The sequence below is a fragment of the Haemorhous mexicanus genome, chromosome 1, assembly GCF_027477595.1.
Source record: "Haemorhous mexicanus isolate bHaeMex1 chromosome 1, bHaeMex1.pri, whole genome shotgun sequence".
In the NCBI taxonomy this organism is placed as follows: Eukaryota; Metazoa; Chordata; class Aves; order Passeriformes; family Fringillidae; genus Haemorhous; species Haemorhous mexicanus.
In genome coordinates this window covers 81,120,959-81,140,508 of record NC_082341.1, presented here as the reverse complement: position 1 = coordinate 81,140,508, position 19,550 = coordinate 81,120,959, and the positions used below count along the sequence as shown (strand labels likewise).

The window sequence follows — 19,550 nt, the reverse complement described above, 5'->3', positions numbered from 1 at the left end:
GAACACTAATGAGACATGTATTCATACTGATTTCACTTAGAGGCAGTAATGTGTCTCTAGTGGAGTGGTTTATGTCATGATCTGTGTACTGGATTTCTATGACAATTTCTTCCCTTGAGAAGTTATTCAGCATTATTTGGAGCAAAAATCATTCTCCCTGGGCTGCTTTCTGCATTTCATCCCATGCTTTCTGGGACTGATTTTGCTGTTGATTTCATTTGTTAGCTTGTAACTGTTAGCAGTCTCAAGAGTACAGTCTAATTATTTCATCCAAACATATCTCTTTTCAGCTCTTTTTATAATGGGAAAAGTAGTCTCCTAAAACTAGTTCTAAGTATTGGTAATAATAACTGAGGCTGTGTTTAGCTCCTCACTGTCCTTTCTCTGATCGATCCTTTACCTTGAAAGAAGAAAATGAAAACTTGCGTTGACCTAAAACACAATAATACTCCTTTGGCAATACTTACTGGGAAAACAAATATTGCAGAAGTTAAGTATGGAGTTTTAATGAAGTGTTGGTGATTTGAAGTGGCTGTATTTTGGGGTATTAGGGAATTGTTTGTTGTTTTGAAGATGTCCAGTAGGAGAGAGCTTGCAAACGGAAAAATACTTGCATGGTCAAGATAAATGAGAAAACCATGTTTTCATTCTTTTGCTAAAGAAAGCATGGGTGTTTTTCATGGGAATGGTGTGTGGGATTACCTGTGTATTGACTGTGATCAGGAGTGGTGTTGCAGAAATGGCTCTCAAATCTGTGTGGAAGAAAAAAAAAGTCTGTCTTTAGTTATACTCAGGTATACTTTCAGTAAAAGAAAACTGGGGAGAAACTGTCACCCAACTTTAGGAATCAGAGTAAAGGACACTAATTGATAAGAAGAGGCACAGTACAGGCTTTTGGAAGTTATTTTCAAAACTGACTAAAATAGTCATTTTTTTAAAGAAAAAAGAATGCTGAAGGTGAATGTTAGGTAAGGTATTCTGCACCACTACATAACTGCTGAGTAGATATGGTTAGCTGACTTAAGAAAATTGCTTATGTACTGTTGTTTTTAATTCTGAATGTCATTCTTGAACCTTTTGAGTGTCTTCCAAAAAAATAAATACTATATGCATACTGAACTAATGGATTAAGTTATGGCTGGGAAGTATTAGTTTGAAGAGAGGTTAGATGTTTTTGTTCAGTCATTCATTGGGAATTTGGTATGTGTGCAGGAATCTTTTGTGTTGACTGACAGAAACTAATTACATGTACAGTTTTTACTATTTATAAAGCTGTCAGTGCAGTCATTGTGGTAGAAGCATTAAGGTCCTTAAAATGTCTTTTGTTCACTACTTTTTCAGCTATAAAATTTACAATAAACAATTATGTCTGATGTTTTGAGGTGTTAGATGCTTCTTAAGAACTGGAGCATATTCCTTCATATGCTCTGAATACAGACATTTATCTCATAATGATTTCAGCTAATTTTTCTTGTGTTAATTGAAGTTAGTTACTTCTGAATCTTACTTCTTGACTTAATGATTTGTAGAAGGTGAAGTGAGTTCTCATCTAAAGTAGAACTTCACTCTGTTATTTACCAGCAATGTGCAAGCTTCATTAGTGTTACCTTGCAGAAAAATGTCAGCTGAAGGTGTAAACAGGTTAGAGAGACCCTCACAAGGGGTCTCGCCGCTTGGATCAGATTACTGTCAAATTGATCAATGTGGAGAAATGGGGTTGTCCTTGGTAGGCTTCAAAATACAGGTATAATCTTGAATCATAGTATGCTAGTTTTAGCTAATTACTGCCTTGAGAGAAGGTAAATGAGATGTAATTAATGTCCTTCAGTGGCAACATTGTGTTTTAATCCAGCAGTTCAGTTCTTTTTAAGCAGTGCCTTTACAGCTTCTCAATTGCTTGAATAATTGTCTTTTTGTTGTAACACTCAATACAGCCACTCAGGGTTTCTGTGTGTCTCTCTTCTGTACCACAGGTGTTGGATTGGATTGAAAACCATGGAGAAGCTTTTCTTAGCAAACACACTGGAGTGGGAAAATCCCTGCATAGGGCCAGAGCTTTGCAGAAACGCCATGAAGACTTTGAAGAGGTTGCGCAGGTAAAAGCAATCACATGAAGGACTGTACACTTGTCATGGAAATAAATAAAGAATTCCTGCTTTTGCACTTAAGGGCTGTGCAGAGGGAGATCCACTACAAAACATTCTGTTCCAGGAAGGGACTGTTTTGTTTCTGTTGCAAGTTTTTATTTAATTTCTTCTTTATGCTCCAGCTTTGAGATGAGAAAGACAAACTTCCATAGTCCTAGAGGATGTGAGCCTTAAAGTAAAATAGAACTGCTCTGGCATCATCACTATTATTATTCTTTTTTTTTCAAAAGCATTATTTCAAGTATTGATATACAGAAGAATGAAAGTTCTCCTTTTAAAAGTAGCTTAGTTCCGTGGGATTCTAGGATTTAACTTTCATGCAGCCTGTAAGAGAGGATGGAGATGAATTGAAAGTCCTGCTTTCTGACTTTGAGCTTGGGGAGCTCCCACATTCTTACTGCAGTCTTGTGGAGAGGATGGGGGACTCCTGAGAAACCAGGTGAGCCAGCAAACTGGCCAACCTGGCTTGAGATTTTTTTCTTTAAATACTATTATTTGAGTTTGTATATGTCCTCCTCTTCTGAATAACCCTTGGTTTAGCCTTAGGTGATGATACAACTTCAGAACACATTTTTCTGTGAAAAAATATCAACACAAAGAGAGATACAAAGGAATGCAGGGAAGTTAACAAGGAGCTGGTGTAGCTGTCAGCCTCTAAAAGGGGATGTGAGGTGAAGAACAACCCTGTGATGGAAGCTGAAGGCTAGAATTCTCCCCATTAGTAGCATGCACTGTCTGTCCAGTCTTAATAATTGGTAAGACAAAACATTATTTCCAAGATTAATAAAGAAAAATCTCTGAAGGTGAGGTTGATATAGGGGTGCTTCAGTCAAACAGAAGACAACGTTATTAGATAATTGTGGCATTGTATGCAGGAGCTTGGCAGTGACACCTGCTATGGGGGATGCATCAGAAGTGTTGTTTACAGTTTGCCTGTCTAGTGGAAGATTAAACTTTTGATAAAATTTTATTGTAAATACAGTCTTAGAGCACTCCAGTGGCTGAGGACTTGAAATAGCAGCAGAAAACTTACTCAGTTTTGATTTTCTGTAAAATTTTCAAAAAGAATAGGTTTTGTTACTTTTGTATATATACATGCTGGATTTTCTATCTGCATGTCTATTACTTACTTTTTACTAAAAATTAATATTTTCCATGTGGAAATACTTATTTTTCTGGGTCAGACAAGCAGGAGTCTATTTCTGTAAGATACTTAACAAAGCCTGAATGATCTCATACTTAATACTGTATTATTTGGGCAAAGAAGAAAAAAATGTTTGAATAGCCAAAAGGGGATGAAGTACGTAGAAATGTTACTTAGATGTTTAAAAAAGCGTCTTGTTAATTTGCATTAGACTTTAAAGCAGAAAATTTTAAAGCAGGTGTTTACTAAAAACTTCCTAAAACTGAATGTTACTAGAGTTTGAAATTATCTCTTCAGGGAATGGGTGTAAGTTCTATTTTTGGCGATACTGAAAACTCACATTGGTCAAAGAACTTAAATATACTACAGGGGACTATCTTCCACTGACAGAAGGATGGACAAAATGATCTAATAAGTATTTTTTTCATCTCTAACTCTTGAATGTGTTGCGAGTTACTGCCAAGAGAGGCACACCCTCTGAGTTGTTCCTCTTACTTGCTGTAAAACTGAATATAAGCAGCCCAAAAGGCATTCCTGTTGTTGCTGTTACAAGGAAGATTATGTTCAAGTATAAAACAGCACTCTGCACTCCTTGTTAAAGCATCAGTAACTTTTGGCTGACTTGCTTTCTGCCTACATTTCTGGTTGGTCCAGGTCTTTGTTGTGTTTTTGATTTTGGGCTTTTTGTTGTTGTTGCTGCTCTTTCTGTTGTGATTTTGGTTTTGTTTGTTTTTAATAGGACTCTGGGCATTATTAGAGGTTTTCAGTCAGTTCCAGTCAAAAGTTGGAAGTAATGTTAAATGAAGTGTCGCTGGCATGGCAATTTCTGGCAAATCCAGGGAGCCAACAGTTATGTTGACATGTTTCTGGTCAAAGGCTAACTCCTGATTTTGAGGGGAGTGAAAATTATTTTTTCTTTTTTCTTCCTTTCTGCTTCTTCCCACATTCTTTTTTTAATGTGAATGAGGTGCCATTTCCTGAACAGCATTCAAAGAGATGTTAAAATAAGCTGTGTGTCAAATAAAATAGACCTTCCAGTCAATGGGCTGTAGTCTCACAAATTATTCACTTTTAAATTCTTGTGAAATGAAGGTTTGTTTCTCTTTATTTAACACTTTTTATTACCACTACAAAAGCTGAATAGTCAAAACTCAGCTAATAATCTTCCTTAAATTCTGATTACAAATTGATTCTACACATATATACTTGGACTTGCACCCACTATTGTAAAATTGTGTTTCTCTTTTCATGTGAAGCCTGTCCAGTTCAATTTCTGCTTACCCATTTTTTTCTTTCTTTTTTGACCTGCTCTCCATGTTCATCTTTGTGTCCATAAGACCATTCAGTTAAAGTCTCAAGTGTCCAGGTTTTGACATAATTGAGTCACTTATTGGCATGAATTTTCAGCTTACAAGCACTGGATACAGGTCAATATTGTAGTTGTACTTCTCCATGCATTTTTGTCTGAAATTCTAAATCAGCTTTTTGTGTTTCAAATGTGGTCTGTGTCTGCTTTTTGACAGTAATCTATGCTCAAAAACTACAAAAGGTGTATGGCAACAATTAATTAGTGGGTTTTCCACAGTTAAGTCTTCTTGGTGCAAGAGATGCACAAGAAAGATTATTGCAGACCTTGTCTGAATACACCTTTCATTTCCCTACCAACACTTGTTCCCACCTCCTTTAAAATTATAAAAATGGCTTATGAATTTGAACTGGTTCTGAACTTTCCCCATGAAATGGTTGCAATACATCAAATTAAAGGTCCATGTCTTACACTAAGAAAAGGGACTGTATACTTAAAAAGTTACCTTTACCCTCCCATCTATCTGAGCCTGTTTGATGTTGGAACTGAAGGATGCAACTGAACCAGTCACTGATGGACTTTTCTTTCTTTAATTAGGCTACTTTTTGAACCCCTTTATGATCTTGGAATGTGTGCCAGACCCTGTGGCAATCACTTATGCAATTTAATTGCTCCTTAGATGAAAAGTACTTTGCTTTTTCATTTTAAGTGTATTGTCTGATGCTTAAATGTGATAGTGTCCACTGTACTTAATGAGTCATCTATCTTATTTTCTATACCTTTAATGATTTGTAAACCTCTACTGGTCTCTGGCCATCCATGTGTCACCCTTCCCTTTCCAGACCACAGTAAACTCCAGGTTGTTTGAAGTGCAGTCCATATCTCCACTTACTTGTGTTTCTGTGTTTATTGTCAGTAGTAGTCATTTCTGCGCTAGTGTCTGAAATTTAATCTTTGGGTTTTCTTTGATGTGTAACTTCATATGCTTTCTAAAAATATAGTGTTTGTTCTTTGTGAAGAATATCGAGAAAACATTATTTAACAGAAAGATGGGAAAAATGATGGAATTTGTAGTTGGGGAAGGTGGTAAATTCCTTTATGGAGAATTTTTCATCATTTTGGTGAAGAATGCCTATTAAAGATTTGCACCTTTGGGCTCAAAAGGATGGACTACAGGTCATTTTGAAGTTCTTACAGGGTTCCTTCTTCCCTGGGATCTGGAGAGAGTGTGCTAGTGAAGAGATTCTGAGGAAGTTTGTTGCCCTGAAGGCTCCTTTCCTTTCCTTTCCTTCAATTAGGAAATTGGCATAAGCACCATTAAGGAAGAACTCTTGCTCTTTTTGCCTAACTTTCAACTGGAGGCTGCCCCTCAGGACAAGTATTTTCAAAATTTTTTGCATTACTACTTTTTTCCCTCTGAGCATTGTTTAGAAATGAGCAGAGAGCTGGGAGAGGCAGTAGGTAGTACTGAACACCTGGTTGATGTGATTTCTATCCAAAGAGCAGTTTATATTATACTCCAGTTGTACTTGGAAGTGAAATTTGAGCAACAAGGCATGTGCCTGCTGCTAGGTTTGAGAATTGCAACCCCTTTTGAAGCAGCATCCAGGCTGTGATCTTTTCTAAATACAGGCAGCTCACCATCCCCTTTACAGAAAGAGAAGTCAGATGTGCCTGGGCCTGTGTAATGCGGAAGATACTCCTGGAATTCGTAAACAATGCTTCACATGTGAGATAAAGTTTTCATTAAAATGGGAAGCTTCTGTTTCAGCCATCTGCAGCTGGGTGTGGTGCTCTGGACTGATGAAGTAGTTGTTGTTTGAGGAGTGCCTTGAGGCTCTCTGGCCTTGCCCCCTGAACACATGTGAGCTGCAGCCATGGAAGGCTTGCAGAACACCCAAGCACAGCTCAGAGTGTGTTCAGGGACCTGAGACATGGTCTGGGGCATGGAGTAGCCTGCTCCCCACTGAATAAGCTCCCCACTGAATAAGCTCGTGTTTGTCTCTGCACGCTTTCCCAGGGAAACCAGGAAGGAGTTCTCTATCTTGGTGCAACTAAAAAGCTGAGAGTTAAGGAAGGGCTGAGAGTTACATAGTCGAAGTTAAGGAACAGCATGGATTTAATTCCTTGCATAAGTAGATCATAATAAATTAAGGGGGAGCTCCCCACAAATATGTGAAAGCTTCACTGAGTCATGTAATCTGTCCTGGGCTTGTCTAGTAATTCACCTTGGTCCCCTGGGGGAGAGCTCTTATTTCCTGCCCTTTAGTTCAGTTTTAGGGCTGGACTTGGATTTAATTTTTGTGGATATTATAATGTTAATGAGAGGTGTGATACTATATTTATGGCAAAGAAAAGCACTTTTGCATAGGCTTAATTTGTCTTCGCAAGAATTGTTTTTACCTGACGTAATTGAGGTTGGGAGAACGTGGAAGGGCAGAAAGGAGAAGGATAAAGTGTAGTTTATATTATGAAGAATGCTTTCTTCTTTTTTTAGTCTGTAGTGCACATCTATCAGAATACCTAATGGTGTGACATGAGCAAAGCTTCTTTAGTCTAGACCTGGCTTAAGTTTTTTTTCTTCAGTGGTTAACATCCTTTTGACCTTCCTTGATGAGAGTTTTGAGAACCCTTCTAAAACATGAGAACTCAAGGTTAGACTCAAAGAGAGCACCCAAATTATAACTAAAGTTTGGACTCAGACCTGTTCCGAATTAACAGGAAAGATACTGAGGCAGGCTGCAAATGCAGAGCTTTAAGAGTTGTTAAGCACCTGTCTTGTCTCTTCTCTGCACCATGGGACTCCTAGCACATCAGAGACCAGACTTCTGTCATTTTCTGCTTTGTCTCAAGTCTCTTATCTGTCTTCTGATCTGCATTTGTTAATCCTAGGATGTATTGGGACACTATTCCACTAGGACACTCAGCCATAGCTCACTTCTAAATCTTCCTATGCTGCTGCTTTTTCACAAATGATGGTACACTTGATGCATGAATTTTGGATGCCTGACTTCTTTAAGGATGGAGAGAAATGTTCTCTTTCTGTGCTTGGTCACTTTCCACCTTCCTGCTGGATGTGTAGACTTGATGTTAAGTGTCTCTACCAGCAGTTAGAATTTCTTCAGCTCTAGTAGTGCACATTTGAAAAGTCTTCTGTCCCTGGCTGTAATGATTTTTTCCAGTATTGAAGCAGGCCAGTTGGCATGTACTGGATTAGGCATTTAGGCTGATCTTTATTCTAGATGTGTATATAAAATAGTAATTCCAAGTTTTGTGTCGAGGAGACATTTGAATAGACTTAAATAAGGAGCTAAGGAATTTATTCACAGTTAAGTGGAAAATTATATAGAAATGTAACCAAATCTTTAGTAAGATTATATTGTGCTGCCTTTAAGAAAAGAAGAAAGGCAAGTGTATTCCAAGGGCCTTTTTGTAATTTTCATTTTATTAGTGGAGTGGCTTTAAAATCTACTGGCTTTTCTTTCATTTAATCCTGTGAAACTAACTTATTTCTCTCCAGAACACATATACGAACGCAGATAAGCTCCTAGAAGCAGCAGAGCAGCTTGCTCAGACTGGGGAGTGTGACCCAGAGGAAATTTATCAAGCTGCCCATCAGCTCGAAGACCGGATACAGGATTTCGTCAGGCGTGTGGAGCAGCGCAAGATCCTGCTGGACATGTCTGTGTCCTTTCACACTCATGTTAAAGAGGTAAAACTTCCACTAATTGTCATGATAGCTTCAAGTCCTAAACCCAGTATTATCCAGTGTTGTTTTCATCGTTAGAAAACATGGTTAGGACACCATGAAAACCTCTGTTGTATGATGAGTTTTGGTTTGTAATTCACTGCGGATTGTGGGCTGGGGTAGTGTGTGGTTCTGCTTAAGGATTTTTAAAATTTGGTTTTATTTTGATTTTTTACTTTCAGAAGCAGCTTTTACCTCCTTCGTTGCACAAGTACACATGCTTGTTCAGTCACAGAGGGGGGAGAGCGGTCATATGAGGGAACTGGTACAGCTAAAAGTCAGCATTATGGAGGGGGGAGATACTGCTCTCTTTTGGTTTTTTTATCCAACCAGCTCTCCTGTTGTCTGACTTACCAGACCCATGGTTGGACAGACATGGTTCAGGAGACCAAAAAGTGTGGCAGAAGTACAAGGCTACTTAAGGCAACCTTGTTGTCCGGAGAAACTTTGTTTATTTCTGTGTTTTGCACATCACAGTTTTATCTGGTATATTGACACTTCTTTGCAACCTAAAGATCTTATCTGATAATGACAATGGTTTGCCTCATGTTTGCAATTTTTTAGTCTTCTTCCAAGGTTACCAGGAAAAAGAAGATTCTGCCCCACTAATTTTCAGTAAGATTAGCTTTTTTGCTCCAATTCAAAACAGAGAACATGAATTTATAAGCTCATGGGAGAAGGTGGAACAGGCTTCAGCAAGTTGTTTTGGTTTTTGACAATCTTAGGTGACTTGGTTTCTGTTTTGAGCTCATGTTAAATCTCCTCACTGTTCAAACACAGTGAAAATATGAAAAGCTTCTGGATCACAGCATGTCCCAGTGTGCCTCCCTTCCTCACACTGTACATTGTGAAATGGTCTGTTCAGTGGCAAAGTATAGTATTCAAAGTAGCTTCTTCAGCAAAACCTCCTAGAGGATAGGAGTGGGAATTTTTTGTAAGTGAAATATCGCTTTGCACTTAAAACAAAAGCACAAGGCAGTTGGTCTTTGGAGGAGGTAAGGACTAAATTACTTTTTAGCTTTAGACATGAGTACATAGCTCCCCCATCAGTTTTCTGCTAGATGGTTCCTTGCCAATGCTCTCACAGGACACTTCTTGTTCAAACAAAATATAAATGCTGTTTCTTAAGCTGTTCTTAGGGGGCAGCTTTTTTGTTTCACTTTCTCAAGCAAATAGTACTGGTCTTTATCTGTTATGAAGCACAGGAGCAGTCAGCTGCTGAAATGTGTTCTTTTTTTTTTCATATATATTTCTTCATTACCTGTTTCTCTTAGCATTAGAAACAACAGCTGGAATGGTATTTAAATAAAATACAGTTGTCTGTAGTGGTAAAAGACCATGAGTGTAAAAGGATTTGCTTTCAAAAATAAAAAAACCTGAAAGGCAGACTGATATGTGAGTCACTGTTGAATAATTCTGGGAGGCTGATCCAGATGTGCTGGCACATTGCCATTGCTCCCCTAGATAATAATGTTTTATTGAAAAGAAAAAAATAGATATTCTCTATTTTGATTTATTTCTTTGGGAAAGGGCTATTATTTTGAGTCTGTAAGCACACACAGCTGTTACTATGGAAGCCTCTTTGCAGTCCAGACTTTGAGGGAAAAGTACTATAGTGGCTGATGTTGATTTTTTTTTTTTAATTTTGTGATATGAATGACCTTTATACCTAGCAATGCAAAGAAAAATTTTAATATTTTAATACTACCTGTTTATGAAGGATGTATTTTTATGTTTGCAATCTACTTTAAAATACAGATGAGGGAGTGAGACGGGCGGTTCATATTTAGTAGACTAGTCCTTGGTTCAGGTGCAAAGAAACAGCAAGCTCAGAGCTCTCCTGTGCTTTCTGTATTCTGATCTGTTTTCAAGAGCATGTTGTTTGTTATCAAACGTGCGTATGGGGTGCTGAGAAGGCATCACAAAGCAGATGGAAGATAAAAATGCCCTAACCTGAAAGCCATCCATGCTTATTGGCAGGAGAATTGTGTTCCTCCTGCAGGATGTGGGAAGTCGCTGAATAAATTAGTGCATACCTGTAAGCAGCATAACCTTTCTGCTGTATTGTGAAGAAATTAATGTGCACTCATAGCTAGTGAAGAGAGGAGTTCTAGCAGTAGGATAATAGGTTAGTTGTTGAACCAGAAGGAGGTGCCTTAGTTGTTAAATAAAAAAAATACCTTAAAAAGAGCACCAAAAAGCCCAACCCACCAACCAGACAACCCCCAAAACACAAAAAAACCCCAAACAAAGCAAAACACCACCAATCCACCAATGCATTTTGCCCTTGAAGTATTCAGGGCAAATTCTGTCTCTGGTATCTGTTTGTTTGTTTGTTTGTTTGTTTGTATTTTCCTGGTAAAAAAAATTAGACATGAAGAGTTAAACTCCTGTTTGTGTGTGACAGTTTGGAGGGAGCTGTAGAGCTTAGAAAAGCTGTTTGTCTGAGTTGTTGACTGTTTGAGACTTTGAAATCTGGCTGTGTATTATCCTTCCAATCCCTCAATTTCTTTGAAGTCACTTGTTTCAGTATGTTTTATTCTTTTCCCCCAGAAATACTTCACGTTGAATGAATGCTTCTCATTTGGATGAGAGTATTCCATTACCACTTCTCCCCTGTAGATTTACATAACCTTTATACCTGATGCAGAATTTGCCTGCAATTTTTCTCTGCTTCTCTAGGAAGCAGCAGCCCTTCAGTGACTGCCCAGTACTCCCACTCTGTTCATGCTGAGTAAATCAGCACAGTTTCTGCTTTCAACAGTGTGCTTGCCACGAAAAGCTCTTCCTGAAACTAACAGACTTTTGCTATCCATATACACAGAGCAGCTGTGTGCTATGTATGCAGTGGCCTGTTGTGATGCACATGGAAAATACTGTCTGTCTTTAGCCTTTCCAGAAGTTTTGCAGTGAGGTAGGTAGAAGCTGGTAGAGATCTCTGTGGCTTACAAATATCAAAAACCCAATATATAAGTTCTCAGACTCCTCACAGACTAACTTCAACAGACAGCATTTTTCAGTGGGGAGAAAAAGGAGCTATTCAGAAATGACAGAAATACAGTGTTATGTAATGGTATCACTCATTTTGCTTAGTGGGGATCTAAGAAAATCAGTTGCTTGCTATTTGTAAATTGTGATCACATGCTGCTATGTTATTGCTAGTTTTAAAATGGGAAGGTTGTGAGTATTGATTTTTGATTCCTGTGCATCCAGTGAGAAATTTCAATCTATAAGCCAAACTCCTCAATGAAGTGATATACTGAAGTTAAGCTGTGCACTGACGAGCTTTAAAAGTGTTTGGGATCATAAATATCCCTGTCAGGATCTTTGCATTGGAAGTACTATGTCTTGACAGATTCCTGGCCTGGGGATGGGTAAGATACAGCTGAACATCTGAAACAGACCAATGCAAGACAGTGGCACCCTTATGGCTTTTGTGCCTTTGGACATTATATAAGATGGCAAGGGATGAGGTGGGAAAAAATTGTAGAGGTAAAAAAGATAACACTTGGAGATAGCAGTAACAAATAAGCAGTTATCACGAAAGGTTATGTGCAGCACACAGGAGCAGGAGTCTCAGTAGTCTCTGCTGTGAAGTGTGTCACAGACTAGAGATGAACAGCATTTTGGTGTGAGTTCAAATTCTTCCATACATAGGCATACACATGTGCACACACACTCTCTCCAAAATGGCTCCCTCGGCATCTGTGAGTGGGAAGACTGAAATCCTGTCCAAGCCAGGTGTTTGTTGTAGTGCCAAAGTAGAGCAACAGATATTTTCCTAACTGGAGTCAAGTGTGGGAATGCATATCAGGCTGACTGTATGTGGAAGAGAATGATCTCTTAAGAGCCTGTTGGTTTTTTGCATATAACCTTTTGTGTGTATTCTGACAAGTTGATTATAAAATAGCTCAGAGCGCTTTTTATGTAAACATGGTATGCCTAATGGTGTTACTAGAAGACATGAGTCTACTTTTTTCATCTTACTCAAACTAAACTTTGCTCCAGAATCGACTGAGGTTGAAATAAGGAGAAGGGAAGTGGAATTGGCTAGGATACAATGCCATCATTACCAAAGTAATGAAACAGTGGTCTATGCAATCTTTGGAAGGAAGGTGGCATCATTTTGAGGGTGCCAGTGCAAGGGAAGGCAGAGGAGGCCTGGCTCTGGCCACAGTGCTGCCCGTTCATTCCTATCTACCTATGAGGCATGTGCCTTTTGATTCAAAAAAGCTTGTTGATAATAGTCTCGCTTTGTGTCAGAACTCACTGCTGGAAATAAACTTTGCTCTGCATTGCCCAGTATGGGAGGGTGTCCACAGCACAGCCTTGCATTAATTTTGTCTTGAGGAAGACCCTGGGATGACAGCCCTGCTCCTTTGGTTGCATGTCCCTCCTGGGTGTTTGATCTTTCTTTGCTGGTGGTCTACAGGTTAAATGTGGATGTCACAAAAAAGGCTGCTTTCTCCTCTGCATTCTGGTTCCAGCAGCAGAGCATCTCTTGGATGCCTCCATCTAAGTGTAAAGGCTTTGTCTATTTGGCTCATGCATCTCTAATACTTTTATTGTGTCATTATAGCACAGCAGTGATCAATGTAGCAGGTCTGGTAAAAGATATGAAGTGCATTCTGGTCAGTATTTTGATATGCTGCTCATCTTGTGAGAGTTGTGGAGCACACTTTTAAATCAGAAATGAAAAACACTCTCAGTGGCTGCACACTCAAATGTGTAGTGGCTTACTGCTGGTAGGACTGGAATTCAGTTTGCCAGCACAGCTTTTCTTCTCTCTTGAGTTTTTTAATACTGGTAGCTTCTTTGCTTGGAAAAAGGATGAAATGTAAGTCCCAGTATTTCTGCAGTAGCACAGAGCGCTTGACAAAAGTGAGTCAGAAGTAGACCTTTATGCTCTATTGAGCTATGTATAGACATTTTTCTCTAGTTCAGTTAAGAAATAGAGCAAATGTTAACAGGGTAGTAGTAATTGATGTAATTTTATGAACATGTGGGAAACTTGGTTTTGCTGCAAGGATGAATTTATTCTGAATCAGAAATTAATTCCTGTATAACCATAGGATAGATAGGGGTATTTGAAGCTTTTAAAGATAATTCTGTCTAATTAAAAAAAAAATTGCAGGCGTTTAGCATCTTAAATGCCACTGAACGCCTTGCAAGACAAACCCTGTGGTGTTTAACATCTTAAGGTTTTTGTTTTTAAAAAGATGCATTTTTTGTGCACTGCATATCCTCAAAGCCAAAGCTTACAGGCAGACATACACACACGAGCCCCTTCCTATGCCTAGACATACTTGTTAGGGAGCACCATTGCAACCTTTGGCCCTGTACAAATAATAGGTCCTTCAACAACTGTGCCTGTGGTAATGCACATACTGCAGCAGTGTGCTGGGGGACACGGGCAGAAAGAGGAATTTGCAGTTTTTACATGCAGAAACCACGTGCCTTTCTTTGCCTGAGCCTACTGAAAGGGCATATCCAAAAGCCAGTATTACAAAAATGAAAAAATAACTTGTGAAAGATTGTGATGGATATTTTACCCTAATAAATAACTCTGTGCTCTTGGGTGAAGTATTTACTCGAAAACAGTTCTTCTCTGTTTATATTCAGCAAAATACAGTAGGGTCTTATTTAACTGCAGTCTTTCAGGAGATTGCAGAGATGGGACTTAAATGGATAGAGGCCCATGATGGAAACACTGAAACTTCCAGGATGTTGCAGACAATTGAAATAATACCATCTCAGTGACTAATGGCATGCTCCCAAGAACTTAGGAAAGAGGTACTACAGGATGCAGGCTCATCCAAGCAGATGTTTCTTAGTCTGTGCTATATTTAGATCAAGAAAAAAAACTGCTGAGTGAAACATTTGCCTGTCAGGGATTCAGAATTTTATTTCCCTCTCTAATTTTAATTCTGATAAGATGCAAAGAGCAGATGAAAAGAGGAGAAGAACCTCATTCTGTGACTGCATTGAATTTTGTATGCAGATTTTCTCACCATATGTTAGAGCTGTCTTGCCGCTGGGTAAAGTTCTTACTGAGATCAGAGGATTTGATAGTTTGTTTAGGGATCTTCATGCTACTTCTTTTACAAAGAATAGAAAAAAAACATGACTGGAAGTTGCTCAAAAGTTCACACCGAGAGAAAGTTAATAGTTTTTTAATGATGAGTTTGTGGTTTTTCCCCCACTGGATTTTTGTTGCCAAGCTCTCTTTTATGGAATAATGTGTTACTTCAGAAAGTCATTGCACTGTAAAATCTGTAATTCTGCACTGCTGAACATGTATGGGTAAGCTCTAGTCTCTGTTCACCCCCTGCTGTAAACTGTTTGCTTTCTTTTTGCTTTGCTGTGCAACCTTGTACAGTCTTCAACCTTAATTTTGTATCTGAAAACAAGGTAATTTATGTAATTTCCAGTATATCCAGGGTTCATTCTGGTTTGAAAGCTGCAGAGAAGCCAGCTGGCTACTGCCACCCATTAAGAATTAAGCCTCTCTCAGTACACTGCATGAATTTCTATCTAGCTTTAGTAACCTGACAGTTTTATTCATCTGTGGTGGCTTTATCATAACTTTTGTTTATAAACACGTAGATTATTTTGAGAGGAAGATTTTTGTCAGAAACTTACTTGGTGAATAAATGTGAAACGTTTATTTGGCAACGTATTAGAGTAACTTCTGCTATGGAAGTGTCACAGAGCTGTTTAGTCACTTCAATGGCTTAACTTGTTCCACTTTCAACAGCATATGAATCACAGCTAGGCAAGTAATGCATACTAATTACTCTCCTTCTCCTTCTGCACTTTTCATAAAATGTTTTTGCTTCCCAAGCAGTGACAGTTCAGCTCATGGGCTAGGCAAACACAAGGTATTTTTGAGCACTTCGGTACCTTGGGGGCCAGATACATGTTTACAGTGATGCCATGCTGAGCAGGCACTAAGCCAGTCAGCATCACACGTGGTTGTGCTGGTGCCCATGTACTTCTGCTCGAGTCAGGTGGTGTTGCCTTGAGCTGGCTCTGCAGAGGGGAAGGTCTGCATGTTCTCTGTTGGCTTGGTCTCCTGCATCTAGGGTGAGCTCTGAGGGAATTATTCACATGCACAGTACCTCACCAGTCCAGCACTTGTAGGTTTTGTTGTTTCTGCCAGATCTCCATCCAGTTACAGAAGTGGCTAAAGTGTACATGAAGAATAAAAAATGAAGAGGTGAGGTGTGTTCCTTGTAGAGGTCTGACACAGCTCAGCTGCAGAAGGCATGTTGTTAAAAATTGAAGTGGCTCTCAGACATGTCTCGAGCTGCAGTATAGGTACTTCTAAGGGACCCAGGGGGCAAACTTGATACAGTCTGAGAAACTCAAAATTATTTCATCCCACTTTCTCTATAGTAAATATCTGTGTAAATTTGGCCTTTTGTAGGCAGCACAGTAAGCATGGAGTGTATGTGAGCATGTAGAGCCAGCAGTGTCTTCCAGACAGCACCAAGCACATTGCAGAAAACAACAAAGCGTTGCTCTCAAATGTCTGTATCTGAGCACAGTTGCAAGCTGTACTGTCCAGCTCATTTTTATGGCTCAGGCATAAACTTCACAAGCTAAGAAAAGAATAAATGCATGTCCTCTGGGCACTTAGTAAAATTTTTAGGCTAAATTTTTCGGCTTCTTGCTCTTAAGTTTCATTTCCCAGTTGAAGTTGCATTCCGAAGTACACATTTGGAAAAAAAAAATTGGATGCTGCATTGGGTTATGCTGGAATTAATGTTGACGAGTGCTTTTGACCCACTTGTAAAGTTCTATTGATTTGTGATCTTTTTAATAAGAAAGACTGCTGTGCTGTGGTGTTTACAACTGTGGAGTTGCATTCAGGTTTGTGACAAGCATTATCTTTGAAGCATATGAGTAGTCAGAATAACAGTGTATATGAACACACAGTGCTGGTTTGAGGAGGAGGACGTAGTAGATTTGTAGAAAAGAGTCTGGTTAAATCTCTTAAGTTCATCCCAGTTGTGAAAACTTAGCCTATAGCTTGGTTTACTCAAAACCTACAGGAGGCATATAAAGCTATGAGGTGCCAAAACTGGCATTTGGCTTTAAAACAAAGTTTCAAAGGAACTAATTAGTCAAGACCTGGAATTGTTCACTGAGTTTTCTGTTTTAATGTATTAGTTAGGAAACATCTATGATCAAAACATACATATACAAACAGCAGCATGAAGTGGCTATTTCTGTAGAAAATGTTTAGCAGAGGAATAAAGAAAACATTCAAGTTTCTCTCTTTTGAATTTAAGCCAGTTTTGATTGCTTAGCTATGTATTTTAACAATGTTAGCTTTTTAATTAGGTTCAAATGTCTCTAAAAGTTTCAAAGTCAGAGATTAAAATGTCGAAAGACCTCAATACTTTTGATCGGATCAGAGTTACTCTTTTGGGATAAAAAATGAATTCTTGTTCTTGGAACAGCAGCATTCAGGGTGGGTTGGTAAAATAGACTGGAGGGACCGGGTTTGAATGCTTCCTGTAAGAGCAGCTGTTCCAGTGTGGTGTTGGTGCTGCTCATGGGTGTGTTGCAGGACACAGCCGTGCTCCTGCTGCTTTTTTTCAGTTCCACAATAGATGGCTAATGGTGTGCTGATGAGTGACTTTCACAAAGAGCCTAGGATGCAACAGTTTCCATTATGCTATTGTGGAAAAGAACTCTGTAGGGTTCTTCATGTGACCAGCAGTGATACCTGTCCAGCAAATACATAGGGATTTTTGTGTAAGCTGTAGTGCATGGGTATTTTTGAGCAGGGATATGTGCACATGGGAAGCAGGGAGGAAGAATGTAGAATTAACTGGTAGGATTGCTTGTGATGATTTTTGTTGTAATAGTGTGAAACTGAAGTCAGGAGGGCAAACACCATCATGATAGAACAATAACTTCTCATATCTGATTTGTCTCTGTATTTTGTTTTCTGAAATGCCCTTTCTTTTTCCTTTTTTTGAAGGCCAGTGAAAAGTGTTATGTTGTCTGTGTGCAGTGTCAGCCCGGCAGTGCAAATTTGATGGTGGCTACAATACATCTCCCTTCCTTCCTTCCTTCCTTCCTCCCTTCTCTCGGAGAGTGTTACCATAGCATTTCTCTCCCAGGGACTCTCGCGCAGAGCTGCAGATGGGATTCTCACTATGAACTCTGTGCTGCTCAATCGGATACGCTCAGTTCTGTAGAAGCAAAATGGGGAAGAAAGGGTGACTTAGCAACACGGATAAAGCTTTCCTGGTATTTCCAAGAAGTGAAAACCTTTTTTGAAACAAAGGCTTGTCTTCATTAATATGAGGATGGGATTTTTCTATGAAGAAAAACAAATCCTGTCTCTTCCTGCCACCTCAGTCTGTTTTCTCTTGTCCATGGAGATGGATTCAGAATAGTTGACTGCCTGATCCTCGGGCTTACATTTCTTGCTTTTCCCCCTTTCCTTTAGCTGTGGACGTGGCTTGAAGAGCTGCAGAAAGAACTGCTTGATGATGTCTATGCTGAGTCCGTGGAGGCTGTCCAAGACCTGATTAAACGTTTTGGTCAACAGCAACAGACCACTCTGCAGGTTACAGTCAATGTCATAAAAGAAGGTGAAGATCTCATACAGCAGCTAAGGTAAGACAGATTTTTATTTCAATCTCCCCTGCTATTTATCTGATGTTCTGTGAGGTTCTTTCTATTTTGAGGGTAGAGATGATGAGTACAAGATATGACCTATAAATAAAACTTGTAAATATTAGGACTACAGGGATCTCTCATGCTGTACTGATGGTCTCTAAACCTCTGTTTACAGGAAACTCAGCTTATAAACACTGCTGCCACAAGAAGGAGATTTTGTTGACATAAGCTACCTTTTTGATAGAGGCAGTTATGTGTTTTTGTAGTCTGACATGCAGAGCTCCACTGCATTTTAAGTTCTGAGCAGCAGCCTTTTTATAAAGAGACACTTGAATTTGTTTTGCATACTGACAAGTAACTTCATTGTAGTAAAAGCCAAGTTTGTGGTCCATTTCATTCCAAAATGATCTGAATAAATAAATTTGGTTCCCAGCTGCTCTGGTACGTGTCTCCTTTCCTACAGGAGATAAACAAATCTGAATTTGCAGGTTTTATACTCAGGTAAAAGATTAAGTAATTTTTTTTAATGAACTAATTTTGATTTTCTTTCCTTGCCAGGAAGATTCAGGAAAGTAAATAGTTATCATATGCTACTTCCTTTTCACAGTGGCAGCATTTGTCTCTGGTTTTAAATTTTATCCTTCCTGTAAACAGAATGTCTTTTCATGTTGAATTGGGAAAAAAAATGAAGGTAATTAATTTCCTTTTTTTTTTTTTTTTTTTAGTACTACAGCATAGTTTGACTTTTTATTTACAAAGATGTACAGACTTAACTTTCATGCAATATGGTTTGCAACAACTTCATCTGAAGCAGGCTTATATCTTGTGGTCATATATAGTGTCCAAATTGTACGGGTTTGTTTTCAATAATGCTCTTTTTTTCTTCCCCCTCCCCCTCTCTCTGCTTTGAATAGGGATTCTGCCATTTCTAGTAACAAGACCCCCCATAACAGCTCGATCAACCACATAGAGACAGTCTTGCAGCAGCTGGATGAGGCCCAGTCTCAGATGGAGGAGCTTTTCCAAGAACGCAAGATCAAACTGGAGCTGTTTCTGCAGCTCCGCATATTTGAAAGAGATGCAATAGATGTGAGTGTTTGCTCTCAGACTTCACTGCACCCATTTCTCCTCTTGTCTAGGAATGTTTATGCTGACATTGTGTAGTTGCATTGGCATGTGGCTCAAATGGCTGATAGACTAAATTCTTACCTGAACTAAGGTTTTTGTCCTGTGTGTGGAAAGTGTCAGAAGAGCTCAGTGCTCAGCAGAGCTGAGGTTTTTGATTTGCTCTTGGTGCATCTTCAAGCAAATGCTACCTTGATATAGCTAGTATACCTGCAGTTAATATGGATAGGACTTACAAGATGGTTTCATACAAACCCTCTAAACTGATGCTTTGTAGTAACAACCCTCTTCTTCTCAACAACCCTCTTCTCTTCCTTTACCAAATCAGCAATTTTCAGTTGGCAGCTGCAAGTGGTATTTGAAATTCTATCTTAATCACTGAGAATGTTCTATGGGCTGTAATTTTTTAAAAATAAAATTGTTTTCCACCTCCAAAAA

The 19,550-nt window shown here is 38.9% G+C and overlaps 1 protein-coding gene across 2 annotated transcripts in view; it reads left to right on the top strand.

Annotated features, from left to right (window-relative positions):
• Nucleotides 1-19,550, top strand: part of TRIO (trio Rho guanine nucleotide exchange factor) — a 245,029-nt gene that overhangs the window by 103,700 nt on the left and 121,779 nt on the right. For both annotated transcript variants that reach the window (XM_059854645.1, XM_059854652.1), the window contains exons 10-13: nucleotides 1,974-2,096; nucleotides 8,118-8,309; nucleotides 17,815-17,984; nucleotides 18,902-19,076. In XM_059854645.1, coding sequence (XP_059710628.1) covers nucleotides 1,974-2,096; nucleotides 8,118-8,309; nucleotides 17,815-17,984; nucleotides 18,902-19,076 — 660 coding nt within the window. The remainder of the gene's footprint in view (nucleotides 1-1,973; nucleotides 2,097-8,117; nucleotides 8,310-17,814; nucleotides 17,985-18,901; nucleotides 19,077-19,550) is intronic.